The sequence below is a fragment of the Seriola aureovittata genome, chromosome 12, assembly GCF_021018895.1.
Source record: "Seriola aureovittata isolate HTS-2021-v1 ecotype China chromosome 12, ASM2101889v1, whole genome shotgun sequence".
Taxonomy (NCBI): Eukaryota; Metazoa; Chordata; class Actinopteri; order Carangiformes; family Carangidae; genus Seriola; species Seriola aureovittata.
The window spans coordinates 7596732-7609756 of NC_079375.1; the positions used below are offsets into that span (position 1 = coordinate 7596732).

A 13025-nucleotide genomic window follows, 5' to 3' on the forward strand; every position below is an offset into this window, starting at 1 on the left:
CATAGGACTAAGATGTACAAAGTGTTTGCTGCACAGGTGATACTTGTCAGTCTGATCATTGTTGACAGTGAATAAATATATAAAAAATTGACAGTCTTATCTTTTAAAAGCCCCAAATTCCTACAAAAGTTAGACATGACGTCAGTGTCCTCACAGGCACCTACAGTACAGCTCTCACTGCATTTACTGCATCCAGCCACTTGTACAGCTCAGTAACTTTCCTTCTGATTGGCTCATAATTAAATGTTTCTTATGCAACGTGGACAGAGTCCTTTCATTATGTTCGCCTGCTCTGCAGTGCAACAGTGTGAGGCTTTTATTGACATTCCCTTGGCAGCCCGTAAGTGTCTTCTCTACTTACAAAACTTGTCAAAGAGAAACACAAATAGACGTCTGTTATCAGATATTTCTGTAACTAGGCCAGTGACGAACACTAAAAAAAGTCGTCATGCTGAGGTATTCTGTGGTCTGACAAGTGACATAGAGTGAAATCAAAGTCTGCTAAATCTTCTCCTGAACCCTCTCATACGCTGCTGAATCAGCCAGTATCCCCGAACAAAAGTTACACAGTGAAACAATAATGCAGTAAATCTTGTTCTTACTCATAATGGAAACCAATGTCGTGGTTCCCAACCAGTACAACCAGTTCTGTGTCAGTGGAGTGCCTGAACATCCTGTGGAAGCGCCGCACGTCGTCCTCCCAGTGCTGCAGATACACAACAACACAAACACAGCTGAGGCAGGTTTCATTGCAGGACGTTAGTACGGAAAAAAAAAACTCCCCTCGGAAGCTCGTGAGAGTTAATGGGGTCTCTGAGGGTCACCCTGCAGCCCCCGTGGGTGACCCGGGCTGCTTTGATTCAGACTCCAGATTCAATTTTGCATCTGTAGGGGCCGAAGCCCACAGGGACCTTTTTAATTACATCAGTGCTGTGGGTTTTAATATTTTTCATACTGACTGAATTACTCCCTGCTGCTCCTTTTAATTAGTTCTGAAATGATTAATCAATCATTCGCTGATAATTTAAATCAATTCATCGTTAAAGACATTTATCAAGCAAAAATACCAAAGGTTTGCTCCTTTCAGCCTCTCAAATTTGGCTGCTTTTTCTTAGTTTTATATCATCGACTTAGATTTCTTTGAGATTTGGGACAATTTTTCAGTTTAGAGTGAAAACAATCAGTAATGGGAAAATATTTTGATGATTGGTCAAGCTTTGAAGTCATTTATCAGGCACGAATGGCCAATAGTTGTTGGTTTCAGGTTCTAAAATGTGCTGATTTGCTTCTTTTTTTAAATGTTATATCTCACTTTAAATTGAATGTATTTTGGGTTTGAACTGTTGGTCGGACAAATCAGGCAGTCTGAAGATGTAACCTCGGGATTTTAGGAAATGTTGGTGGTTATTTCTCACTATTTTCAAACTTATGTTGATCCACAATTGATCAAATATTTATTAGCTGCCTACATTTTATTATTATACTGTAACTATCATTTGATAATGTGGCTCACATGATCAATTGATTTATGAAGAACAGATTAATCAATATTGGAAATATTTTTCTTGGTTTGAGACTTATTTCAGGCAAATCAAGCAATTCCAAGTCATCGTCGTGGGTTCTGGTAACTTGAGAGGCATTTTTCACTGTTTTCTGACAAACAGACCGAACAATACATGGATTAGTTCAGAAAATAATCGACAGATTGGGCCATAATGAAATCAATCACCAGTTGCAGCCCTGCTTTCCGCATTTCTTTCCCTGGAACATCAAAGATTTGAGCAAAAAACTCCATAGAATGCAAATTAGATGAGATGCAAACCAAGTGTAAAAAATGAGTGAGGAAAGCTGAAGGGGAAACATAGTAGATTAGTGAAGATTTTGCAGCCTGCGAGCTCTGTTTCCTTTTTTAATGAGGCGTTCCTTCAGTGCTGCACTTGCTGGCCTTGATGGATGCTTTTTGACAATCCAGTGAGAGATGTGTGAGAATTCCCAGGGCGATTTTTCCTGAAGCAGGATGATGAGGGCTGAGAGGATACAGGCTGCAGCTACTGTTGTTGGTGTTTGCCACAAATCCTGCAGCCTCTCGGGCCTGGATGGTACATGATCATGATGGTGATGATGATGATGATGATGACCGGAGAGCACTGGCCTCTGCTCTTCTTCCACATACTATTGTCTCACAAGCACCATTATGAGTACTGTGGGTTTGCACACAGATCAAGAAGGGGGAAAGGAGCTGTACGTTACCTTCTGCGAGCTCCACTTGCCTTCGTCGAAGATATCCCCGAGAATAAAGACTATTTCGGGCCTGAGCAGCCACAGAGCCGTCTGGAAAGCCCGCTCCATCTGCCATTCCCTGTGCGTTTGGATACATAAGTCAGCGTTATTTCTTGTTTTTGTTTACAAATCACTCCTGCGGAGCCCAGACGGGTGGAAGCAGGGGTAGAGATGGATTGCCTAAAAATATAAAAATAAACAATGACATTACCTCCTCAGCTTGTCGAACCAGTGTCCCCCGACGGCTCCCAGGAGGTGGGTGTCCGACAGCACCATAGCGCGGACCGCTGAGTCCATCGGCCGGCCGTCGATGCCCTCTCCCCCCCGTGCATGGCTGATCTTCGGCCAGGCGCACTTGAGGATGGTTGGGAAGTAGATGAGATACTCGCAGAAGAAGAAAGCACCGCCGACCACGAGAATCAGCACCACCGCAACCATCCATCTGACGCTAAACCTCGGCATTTCTTTGTTATTCGGCGTTTGGGATGCCCTGAACTGGCGCACTGGTGGCGATGGAGCGGTCCATGAGGCATCTTCACCTCTTCCAGACCCGACTGCTCAGGTCTCCGGCCGTGTGATGCTCATGGCAAGTTCACTATGAGGATAAAAGAAAAAGCACCAAGTCCGAGTGATTCGAGAGAAAATATAAAATATAGGATAAAAGGCTAAAGATGTCCTCTGCTTCTGGAGAGAGACCTGAGGGATCAGTCACCAGCCGCTGTTTCACGACCACAGCACCTCTCCGCTCTCAATGGTCAAGCTAGAAGCAACACTTCCGCTGATAGTTTTTCCAAAATAAAACAGTAAAGACAATCTTTTACGGTAAAATGACAGTTATCCTTAAGTAAAAGTACTAATACCACATTGTAAAGACACTACATTACACGTAAGCAGCATTTCAATGTTGTATTTGGTTGATTTTAATCAGATTTTTCATATGATTGTGACTAGTGATTATTTCCTCCTGATTATTTTCTCTAATAATTGACTGATTGTTTGGGTTGTAAAAAAATCTGAAAATAGTGAGAAATGTCCATCACACTTACCCCAGAGCCCAAAAAGCTCATTCACAATGCTTATTTTATCCAACAAAGAGTCCACACCTCAAAATGATTAAAAAATACATTCAAGTCGTTTACATAATTAAAAGGAAACACAGTACAAAACTAACATTTGCGAAGCTGGAGCCATGAAATGTTTGGCTTAGTTTACAGGTGAGATGTTTCTTTGACACTTTAGACACTTTTTTGTGTGGTGGTCAAAAGGCAAAAAGGTTGGGAGACACCAAAATCTTATCAAATGTATTTTGTAGTAAATGTATTATAAAAAGTAATTTGAGGCTGATAAATTTAGTGGAGTGGGCTAAAGGAGTATAAAGTAGCACAGAATGGAAACACAGAAATACTCAAGTAAAGTACCTCAGAACTGCATTGAAGTAGCCTACAATTAGTTGCCTACTTGAATAAAAGTACTTAGGCTACACTGCACTACTGGACTATGCTTTATTTTTTTTTTTTTAATAACTTTGACTTTTTGTTTTACTCAATTGTTTTTTCCCGACATGGAAAATTTAACTCAACTTAAAAGCAAAAAACAGCAACTTCCGGTACTTTTCTTGCTCATACCTGCGAGCTTGACTATATGTTTTTTTTTTTGTTGTTGTTTTTTGATGGAGAAGAGATGGGGGGGGGGTAGGCAGGAGAAAACTACTTGTACTCAAAGTTATTTAAAAAGCCAAGTTATCAGCTTGAAAAAAATATTAAAACTGTCGTATTGATAAATCTCAGTAACCAGTAATCCTGGCATCAGCTCACAAAACCCCACAAATACTGACAGAGGGAAAGGGGCCAACAACTATGGGACAAATGAGATTAAGTGATTAAGAACAGAAATCTAATCACCAGGAGACTGCGTATGTGTGCAGCTCTCTGTCGGCTCTGGAGCTGGAACCACTGAGGAGTTCCTCACAGGAAAAGGCTCGAACACTGTTCTAATTATGGCCTCAGAGTAGAGTTACCTGCTGAACCAGTTGGTTTGTAAGATGCATGTCTGTTCACACATGCACAGAGGAGAAGGAATTTTTACACCTTTCGCATCGGTCCTGTCCTCACCCAGGCATTCAGAGTGAGATTTGATTCATCCAGAAAGAGGAAGCTGCAGGAGTGAAAAGTAGAGCACTGCAACAGCAGCAGCAGCAGCAGCAGCAGCACAGAGGGACATTGAGGCAGGGCAGCATGATTCAAGGGAAAGGCATCTCAGTTTTTTCATATTTTCAAGATTCATGTCATATGTTTGAAAAATGCTCATTCTTCTACACTAGAATGAGCATTTTTGTTTCTAGAAACCAAAAGGGTATAGACTCAAAAACACGGCTCCCCTCCAGATGTGCAGCTTGACCTTGCTCCACCCAAACAGACCTTTTGGACATGAAGAGTATTCGCCTTCAAATTTAAAATGGAACCTTGTCAACTCTTTCTCCTTTAAATCTTGAAACCAATCAGCACCAAACACCAAACAACATGAAACCACACCACTGCTGAGTTGAATTTCTAATTTGAAGCCCCTCTCCTTTGAGTGAAAACAATCAAGAAACGCAATTTACAATCCTTTATGTTACAAATCCTGCTTTCAAGCACAGTCAGGGTCATGACTGGATTGACCTCCTAGGGGCGAACCCCTGGGGCAAACATTTGTTGTTAGATGCCTATTGAATCCCAGTATACATGGTAGAATGTGTTATTTTGGGCTTCAGGGAATAATGAAGGTCTTTTTTCACTATTTTCTGGCATGTTATACTCAATCAATCAATTCATAAAGAAAATAATCATCATATGTAGTAGTAGAAGTCCCACATAACCAGCAAGAAATTTACCAGACATCAAAACTGTAGTCTGTGAAACTATTTAACTATTTATTTTTCATTAATTTCACTGTTAAATGATATTGTCTGTACATGTTGTTTAAAGGTGCAAGGCTACTGAGAAAGTGAACTCCTCTACACTGACTCTGAGGTGAATCAGTCTTAAAGAGTAGGAGTACAGACACAGTGATACATTATGCAATATGCATAATGCAGTTCAATGCACAATATGCAATTCAACTTTTTTCTTTTATGGGTTTAGATTTATGGTATAGTTTTCAGTTGATAGCTTTCTGGACAGTAACATACAACTATCTTAGTGTATATTAACAGAAAAATTTGATGCATATATATTGTATGTAGAAATGTTTTGTCATATTCACTATTTGAATGTGAATGAATTAAAACTGTTAGATAGATAGATAGATAGATAGATACTTTATTTATAGGTGTTGTATAGCCTGATGGCAGTGGGAACAAAGGATCTCCTGAACCTCTCTGTTCTTCAGCGCAGTGAGATGAGACGTTTGCTGCTGTAGCTGCTTCTCTGTCCTGCCAGAATGTTGTGGATTTATATCACATATATATATCATCTATATATATATATCACAGCCTCTGTACCCTTACCCTTTTGGATTTATGTACTTGAATTGTTTTTGGCATGTTTATCACCCTGGATAAGGGAGAACTCAGTAACTTAGTGATTTACTTTGATTTACTTTTAAAGTTGCAGGACTCACATGTGACGTTTTTTAAAAAGCAGTCTAAGTCTGTGCAGCTGAGGCCGAGGTATCCTGACGTTTAGTCGCTACTCCGGCTCAAACTCCAAAAGTACCGGACCTTGCATTTCCCATAATGCTATTCAGTAGTGACTGATGAAACCATTAGGGTTATATTGTTAAACTTTGAGTGGTTCCCTCCAGAATCACAGAAGACATTCAACAGTTCACAGGCTGAATGATACTGAACTTAATGTGTATCAGTGGAGAGCTCTTTTCACCACTCCTGTTATCATAGAGCCAGTCAGCCTGTTGGTGTACTTGTGGATGAGGTAACCATTTTGTAAACATTTTCACATAATGCAGAACTGACTGGGATCAAAACATTGTCCATTTAAATAAATCTGTGGTTTGGAGTCAGGCATTTTTCTTCATACCTAGAACTTTTACTCCCCAAAGTAAAAAAGGTCAACATTTTAAATGTTCGTCCACACTGCTGAGAAACGGAATAAAAGGTTTAATCATTTAATTTTTTTGTCAGCCTTAAAGTAGTTGAATATACTTAAATATACTTAGTCTAAAAATACTAGTCTGCAAAAAATAATAATAAATGCTGAGGATGTGACCTCAGTGTCCCTATTTTCTTCAAGTGTGCAGAAAACACATTCATGCATATTAGAAAAAGCATCCTGTTCGTGTTAGCGAGAGCTGCTTACAGTATGTGCTAGTTCTCTCCGATAATGTGTCAAACCAGATTTGATTCATGTTACATTAGTGTAACTGCTCAGCCTTCAGATGCTCATTAGAAGCTGTTTCTGCAGATGTCATGCAGTATCCTGTGTGTGTGTGTGTGTGTGTGTGTGTGTGGGGGGTGTAACTGCAAAGTTCCCCTTTCTTCAGACCTGCCAACGTTGTTTCACCACAGGTGAATTTAAATGCGAGTGACTCAGCTTGCCTGTTGTTCAGAGGAATAGTTTCCCTAGAAATGTGTGATAGTGGATCTGAGGTGAAGAACCTGCAGTTTTTGCAGATGGAGTTAATTCAAGCTTAAAATTGAATTCAGGAGCAGGTAATCTGTTCAGGCTGCATTTTCGACGAATTATGTTCTAATTCTGTGTTTGAATATTTATACAAATTGAGAGTCTGATTGTGATTAAGCTTGTGGAGAGCTCTGAACTTTACTTCATCTAACAAAATTTTACAAGGCTTTCCATGTGTTTCTATAAATTATGAAAAATGAATGTGTTCAACACATCAGTGAACATCAGAATGAAGCAATTCTTTCCTCCTTTAACTTAAAGCTAGACATGTTTGAAATAATCTTATTCACTCTGTCAACTCTGTCTGTTCTTTAAATGTGAAACTAGAGCTAGGTGGAGATTACCTTAGTTTAGCTTATTTTAGCACAAAGAATGGAAACGGGAAACTTCAGGTAAATCTAAAGCTCACTAATCAACATATTAACTCTTTTGTTTTATCTGCACCAAAACCAAAGTGTAAAAGCTGTGTGTTGTGGTTTTACCGGCAGCTGTGTGCCAAATTATTTCTTGGGCCGAACCAGTTGAATCTCCACGAAGCACATCTCTGAGCCAAGAAACAGTTTGGCAAAAACCCAAAGTAAAACAGCAAACTGGCATTTTTAAACTTTGGGTTAACTCTCAGCAAGAAAACAAACAAACTTACTTCAACTAGTTAAACTACTCCTTTAATTTTCCACTTTACCCAAAGTGGTATAAACCCATCAACAGTTATTTCAATAAGCCCAACATGACACAACTAGAGTCTATCAGTTTGTCGAGGTGTCTATGTAACAATAGGGTCTCCATATGCACAGTTCTTCTCAATACCCAGGTTGAACCAGTTGCCTTTTCCTCCTTTATAGGCACTAGTGACTATTCTCGCCCATCCATGTTCTCCCTGAAAACAAAAAGACAACACAACATTATTGACGCTGCAAGCAAGAAGCACAATGTCAGTGAAAATGACTTAAAATACTGACTGTTCTTCCCTGAAATCTTTCAACATGAACACTATCTCTATGAGAGAGAAGCTTGTGTGCAAAAATTTAGCTTCAGACTGAGGCAGGCTATGCAGGCAGGGTGTGGTGCAGAGAGAAGAAAACCAACCCAAAACTCTCCCCAGGAGTTCCTGACAGCCCAGTACTCAGTCCCGTCCTCTGCCACACCCCAGCCGGCCACAGACACGATATGATTTGGTAAAGAGAGGGGGTGAAACTCTGAGAAAATCCCTCCAGAGTATTTCTCCAGGCCGTTGGTGGCCATCAGGGCACAACTGAAAGACAGCGAAAGGAGTTTCTGAAGTTCTGCAACCTGCTGAAGTAACATTTGAAACATTTCTTTAAAGTGTTGTGATAAATCTTAGAAAGAGCACTTTACAGACTCAAAGAAGGGTCAAAACTGAGCTTTGTCTCTGCTTTTGGCTGCACAAGCCACAATTTGTACTGTAACTTAAATGTGTCGTATGCAGTGTGGGAACCTTTTCACACATCAGTTTCTGCTTTGAAGCTGCTCTCGTATGTTCACAAAAGCAGTTCTTTTCCCTCTTAGTGTAGATATCATTTGTGCACATATTTTATTTAGACATTCTCATTGCTTTCTTTCTAAAACTACCATCATATTCACAAACTAGAATTTCGCAGGCAATGTTTTCTTACAGGTTTACAAAGGGTAAAACTACAGGCTGTCACATTATTTATGAAAATAAATCCACAAGTTCAAAATCTTTTTGATCCTTATTTAAGGCCATACATTACAAGTTCTTGCAGGTAATAGAAAGGACTTTTTAAGACCTTGTTAATACTGCATGGAATTAATTTAAATACAACATAGAGCTGCCAAAGCCAAACCTTCACTTAAAGAATCACAGCTAGTTCAGGTTGTTAAATTATTTATATGGGCAAGATATTGTAAAGAATAGTGAATTGCTAAGTGACATAAAGTTCAGCTGCGTTTATTAAAACAAATAAATTGTGAAAGACATAGACGTCTGTTTATGATCATTTCAATTTCATGCTATGGCTTTAAATTCATATAATTCACTGTATTTTAATACTTATCTGAGTGAAATAAAAGTACAGTCAGTGCTGTATAATGTCCTCAAAGGTTTTAATATTATTAAATATACATAACTAATAAAAATCAAACTATGACTAAGAAGCGCTCTGTGAAAAGTTTAGGCTGAATCTCCTCCTTCACACAGGGGATGTAGGTGGATGAATAATTAGAAATGACTGGGGAGGATGACTTACACTACCTGATGGGCCCGTTGGTGTAAATTTCAGCTTTCATGTGGTCTCTTCCAGAAACTTCTCCATAGTCTCCCACTTTCCACACGGTGTAGTTCTTCACGACAGCACACGACTCAAAGAAGGAGCAGGTGCCACACTCGTTAAACAGCTCACACTCTGTGCACCATCAAGACCAAAATAAAAAGACAAGACTGTGTTTTAATTATTTAGAGTGCAGCACTGCAACATTCATTTTACAAGTAATTCCATGACTTATTAATGTTTGAAATCTTTCATGTAAAGCAAACAAATACCATTTAAAGAGATGTCTATCTTGAAAATGACAACAACAAAAAAAAAACAAACACTGCAGATAACTTTAGGTCATCAGTTTTTCCACTAAAATGGAAAAAAATATGTTGATAGCAAACCATTACACCCATACATGAATGTTGAACATCTCACTCCAAACTCATAGTATTAATATGCTGCTATAACAGCCTCAACTTTTTTTCTTGTTTCAGGCTTTCCACCAGATTTTGGAACTTGGCTGCAGGGATTTGCTCCCATTTTATCCACAAGAGCATTAGTGAGATAAGCCATTGATGATGGATGAAAAGGCCTGGCTCACACTCAGTGTTCCAGTTCATCCCAAAGGTGTTGAATGAGGTTGAAATCAGGGTTCTATTCAGGCCAATCAAGTTCTTCCAGACCAAACTGGGAAAACCATGTCTTTATGGACCTGGCTTTGTACTCATGAGTACCATCATATTGAAACACGGACGGGTCTTCTCCAAACTGTTGCTACAAAGTTGGAACCACATTTTGGTCTAGAATATAATTGCATACAGTTTCTTTAAGATTTCTCTTTATTAGAACTAACTATCAAAAAAAGAAAGATAGCCCCAGACTAAAAGTATCTCTGTCCACATATTTTTGCAATATAGTGCAACTTTACCAGCAGACATAGTGATCATAGGAGAAACTGTATATTTCTTACTTTGGTTTTTGGCTTGGTAGTTGTTGCAGGTTTCATCAGGGATGCCTCTCTCATGGGCGTAGGCGTAGACTCCTAGGTGATCTCCTCCATAACAAGAGCCCGCCTTCCCGCAGTCGATCACGTTCTGGACTGACAGGTAGGCCGACGGCCACGCTCCTCCACGTTTGATGTTGATACGGTCTTGGACAAAAGCATATAACAAATATTACCAAGCTGAAATGGTAACATTTCCTTGGTCTTTTCTTTCTTTTCTTGTTGTTGTTCATACTCACTATGACAATGCAGTCAACAAAAACTGCAGTAACAAACTGTGTAATAAGCATATTTTGAAATTACATAATATTATACATATTGGTATCATATCCATCCCTCTTTTCCTATCTTGTTTTCTCCCTCCCTCCCTCCGTTGCCGCGGTTACCAGCTAATGCGCTGGTGGCTCCCATGGCCCAGCAGGAACCACAGTACTGGGGGATGTGTTGGTTCCTTGTGATGCTCACATAGTTCTTCCCCTGGATGTTCCTCCAGTCCCACAATGGAGGAAGGTCCGACACCTTCACATACTCATGCGGCCGGGCCTGTGTCCTACAGTAAGTGAAGGATAAGACTCTTTTATTTTGTTGTAATAAATGTTCACTCACACAGGTGTTTTCACTTTGGGACTAATTACATCTCGTCTCGGGACAGTGTGGTCATGGAGGTCAGATAGACTGCACATCATTTGATAGATAGATAGTACGTGAAATTATCACTTTTTTCACATGTTACATATATGTACACAGTGGGGTCGAAAAGTCTGAGACCACTTACTCATTGACTTGATTGTAAGTTGTATATTAGTTAAGTAAAGTGTAAAAACCATGTATGGATTACTGAACAGGCCTATGGAGCACAGGCACAGGGCCCCTCTGACCGCTCATGTTTGAAGTATGAAGTCTTTATATTTCTTATTGGATATTCATGAAGCTCAGTGAGATGCAAAACAATCCCAACGAGAGGAAAAAGGACCATAAAGAGACATAAAAATTACAAGAAAGAGACTGAAAATGATTACAAAAGAGATGCAAAATAACCCTAAAGAGACTAAAAATGACTGCTTTTTGTGGTAATTGACCCATAAACACACAAGCTAATGAATATGCTTTTCATTTTTCTTGAGTTACTAATAATACCACCAGGCTGAGTTACTAGCTTTGAAGTTACTGTGACATAATCATTATACAGACGCATTCATAAATACAGATAGGTTTGTGGGAATACTATGAAAATTAAGGTTATTTATAGCGTTATTGATAATAGTTAAATCGGCAACGGTTGACGGTTAACGTCCCAACGTTAATATGTTATTTCTTTTAAATCACAGCTTAGGAGTAACGATAGCTCACTCACAACAACACTGAAATGTGGAGGTGTCAGTAGAAACTGTACATTTTCTCGTCACTTACTTGACCGAGTCTGGTCTATGGTCTCTGATGGGTTTGTAACAAGGCTCAGTTAGAAGTCCGGAGGAGCTAATTCGCAATGAAAACGATGCTAAACAAAACAGAAGCGGAACAGTAGTAGAGGACGCCATGTTGGCTCGCCTCCCCGGTCTGATGCACGCGCGCAGACAGCGCCCCCTGTGGGTCAGAGCGATCATGACGCCCTCCGCTGAACAGCACAGATGCCGTAAGCAGATATGCGTTTATTAATGTATTTGTCAACAACTACAACTCCACTTGTACACATCCACAAGTTGACACTGATGTTTAAACAGGTAATGAAAAACAATATAGTAAAACACATGAACAAAATGATAAAATATGTGTTCATAGGAGAAGATACAAAAACACTGTATAACACAATACAGAACAGGGGATTGTATTAGACAAAATAATTCTTTATACATAATAAACACATAGCAGCCACACACTTGTAACTAAAACAGGGGCAGTATATAATAAATAAAAAGCTATGTTAAAAGATGAAGAAGGCATCAAATTACCTTCACAATGTGCACAGAAGATTGGCAGGTTTTGTGATTTATGACTGTTCATGGAAATCCTTAAAAGTGAAAGAAGTCTAAATTTAGGAACAGTGTTTGTTGTTCTTGATTTATTGACAGAATTTCTTTCTTTCTTCAAGTTGAGCATGTACTTTTTTCACTATTTGTAATATTTTAGTTTGTATTGTTGTAATTGTTATTATCCCTTCCCTCTGCTGACCCCTTTTGCTTTTCACCACAGTGATCTAATAACGATGTCCACTAAATAAAAACAGCAGAGTAGATTTTGCAGGCTCAGCAGGAAACTTTTAAACAGCACAGTCAGTTCCCTGTTACAATCACATTAGCCTACACCTAATGCAGCACCTGATGACTGGTTGGGTTATCATGGGTACTATCCAGCTCTTAACAATGTTATTAAATTACAGACTGAGGCTCAACTTCAATCAAGGTCTGTTTCTGTGAGGGGGGGGGCACTATTTTTTGTACTTTTAATGATTAAACTAGAATCTGATTAGATGTGCATTAGGCACCTAATGAACCCTTAACAGGAACACTACTCACCAGTTGTTGTATGTTGTGTAATCCATCTTCAATTCGTGGGTTTTCTCCTGCTGATGATGATGATGTTGGGCAGCTCAATGTAAAAGCTGTCCAGCAGTAAGAGGAGAGGATGTTCATGTGTTGATGTTGGTGTAAACTGTAAGAGATGGGCTCTAAGAATTAGCTAGATGTCTTCTCCTGGGTCACAACCCAGATTGGACTGATATGAGAAGAACTAGTTACATCGCAAATGAAATGCTCTGCACACTCATCTCTTGCTAATTAGATCTCCAGTCAGATGAAAACTGTGTGGAGGTTATTCGTTTAAGTAGCAGAGCACACATATGACGCGTATGTTTTTAATTTTCTAAGGTTATGTAACCACTCTTCCTAC

The 13025-nt window shown here is 39.4% G+C and overlaps 2 protein-coding genes across 2 annotated transcripts in view; both read right to left on the reverse strand.

Annotated features, from left to right (window-relative positions):
• mppe1 (metallophosphoesterase 1) overlaps window positions 1-3043 on the reverse strand; it is a 12557-nt gene extending 9514 nt beyond the window's left edge. The window contains exons 1-3 of the mRNA XM_056390928.1: window positions 2492-3043; window positions 2251-2359; window positions 603-706 (exon numbers count right to left, since the gene is read on the reverse strand). Coding sequence (XP_056246903.1) covers window positions 603-706; window positions 2251-2359; window positions 2492-2742 — 464 coding nt within the window. The 5' untranslated portion in view covers window positions 2743-3043. The remainder of the gene's footprint in view (window positions 1-602; window positions 707-2250; window positions 2360-2491) is intronic.
• Window positions 3044-7542: 4499 nt separating this feature from the next.
• Window positions 7543-11704, reverse strand: LOC130178252 (cathepsin Z). Its single transcript, XM_056390322.1, has 6 exons — window positions 11550-11704; window positions 10526-10689; window positions 10107-10286; window positions 9133-9283; window positions 7986-8151; window positions 7543-7776 (listed from the first exon to the last, which is right to left on the reverse strand). Exons 1-6 carry the CDS (start codon window positions 11675-11677, stop codon window positions 7663-7665), a joined length of 903 nt encoding a protein of 300 aa, XP_056246297.1. The 5' UTR covers window positions 11678-11704; the 3' UTR covers window positions 7543-7662.
• Window positions 11705-13025: the final 1321 nt, after the last annotated feature.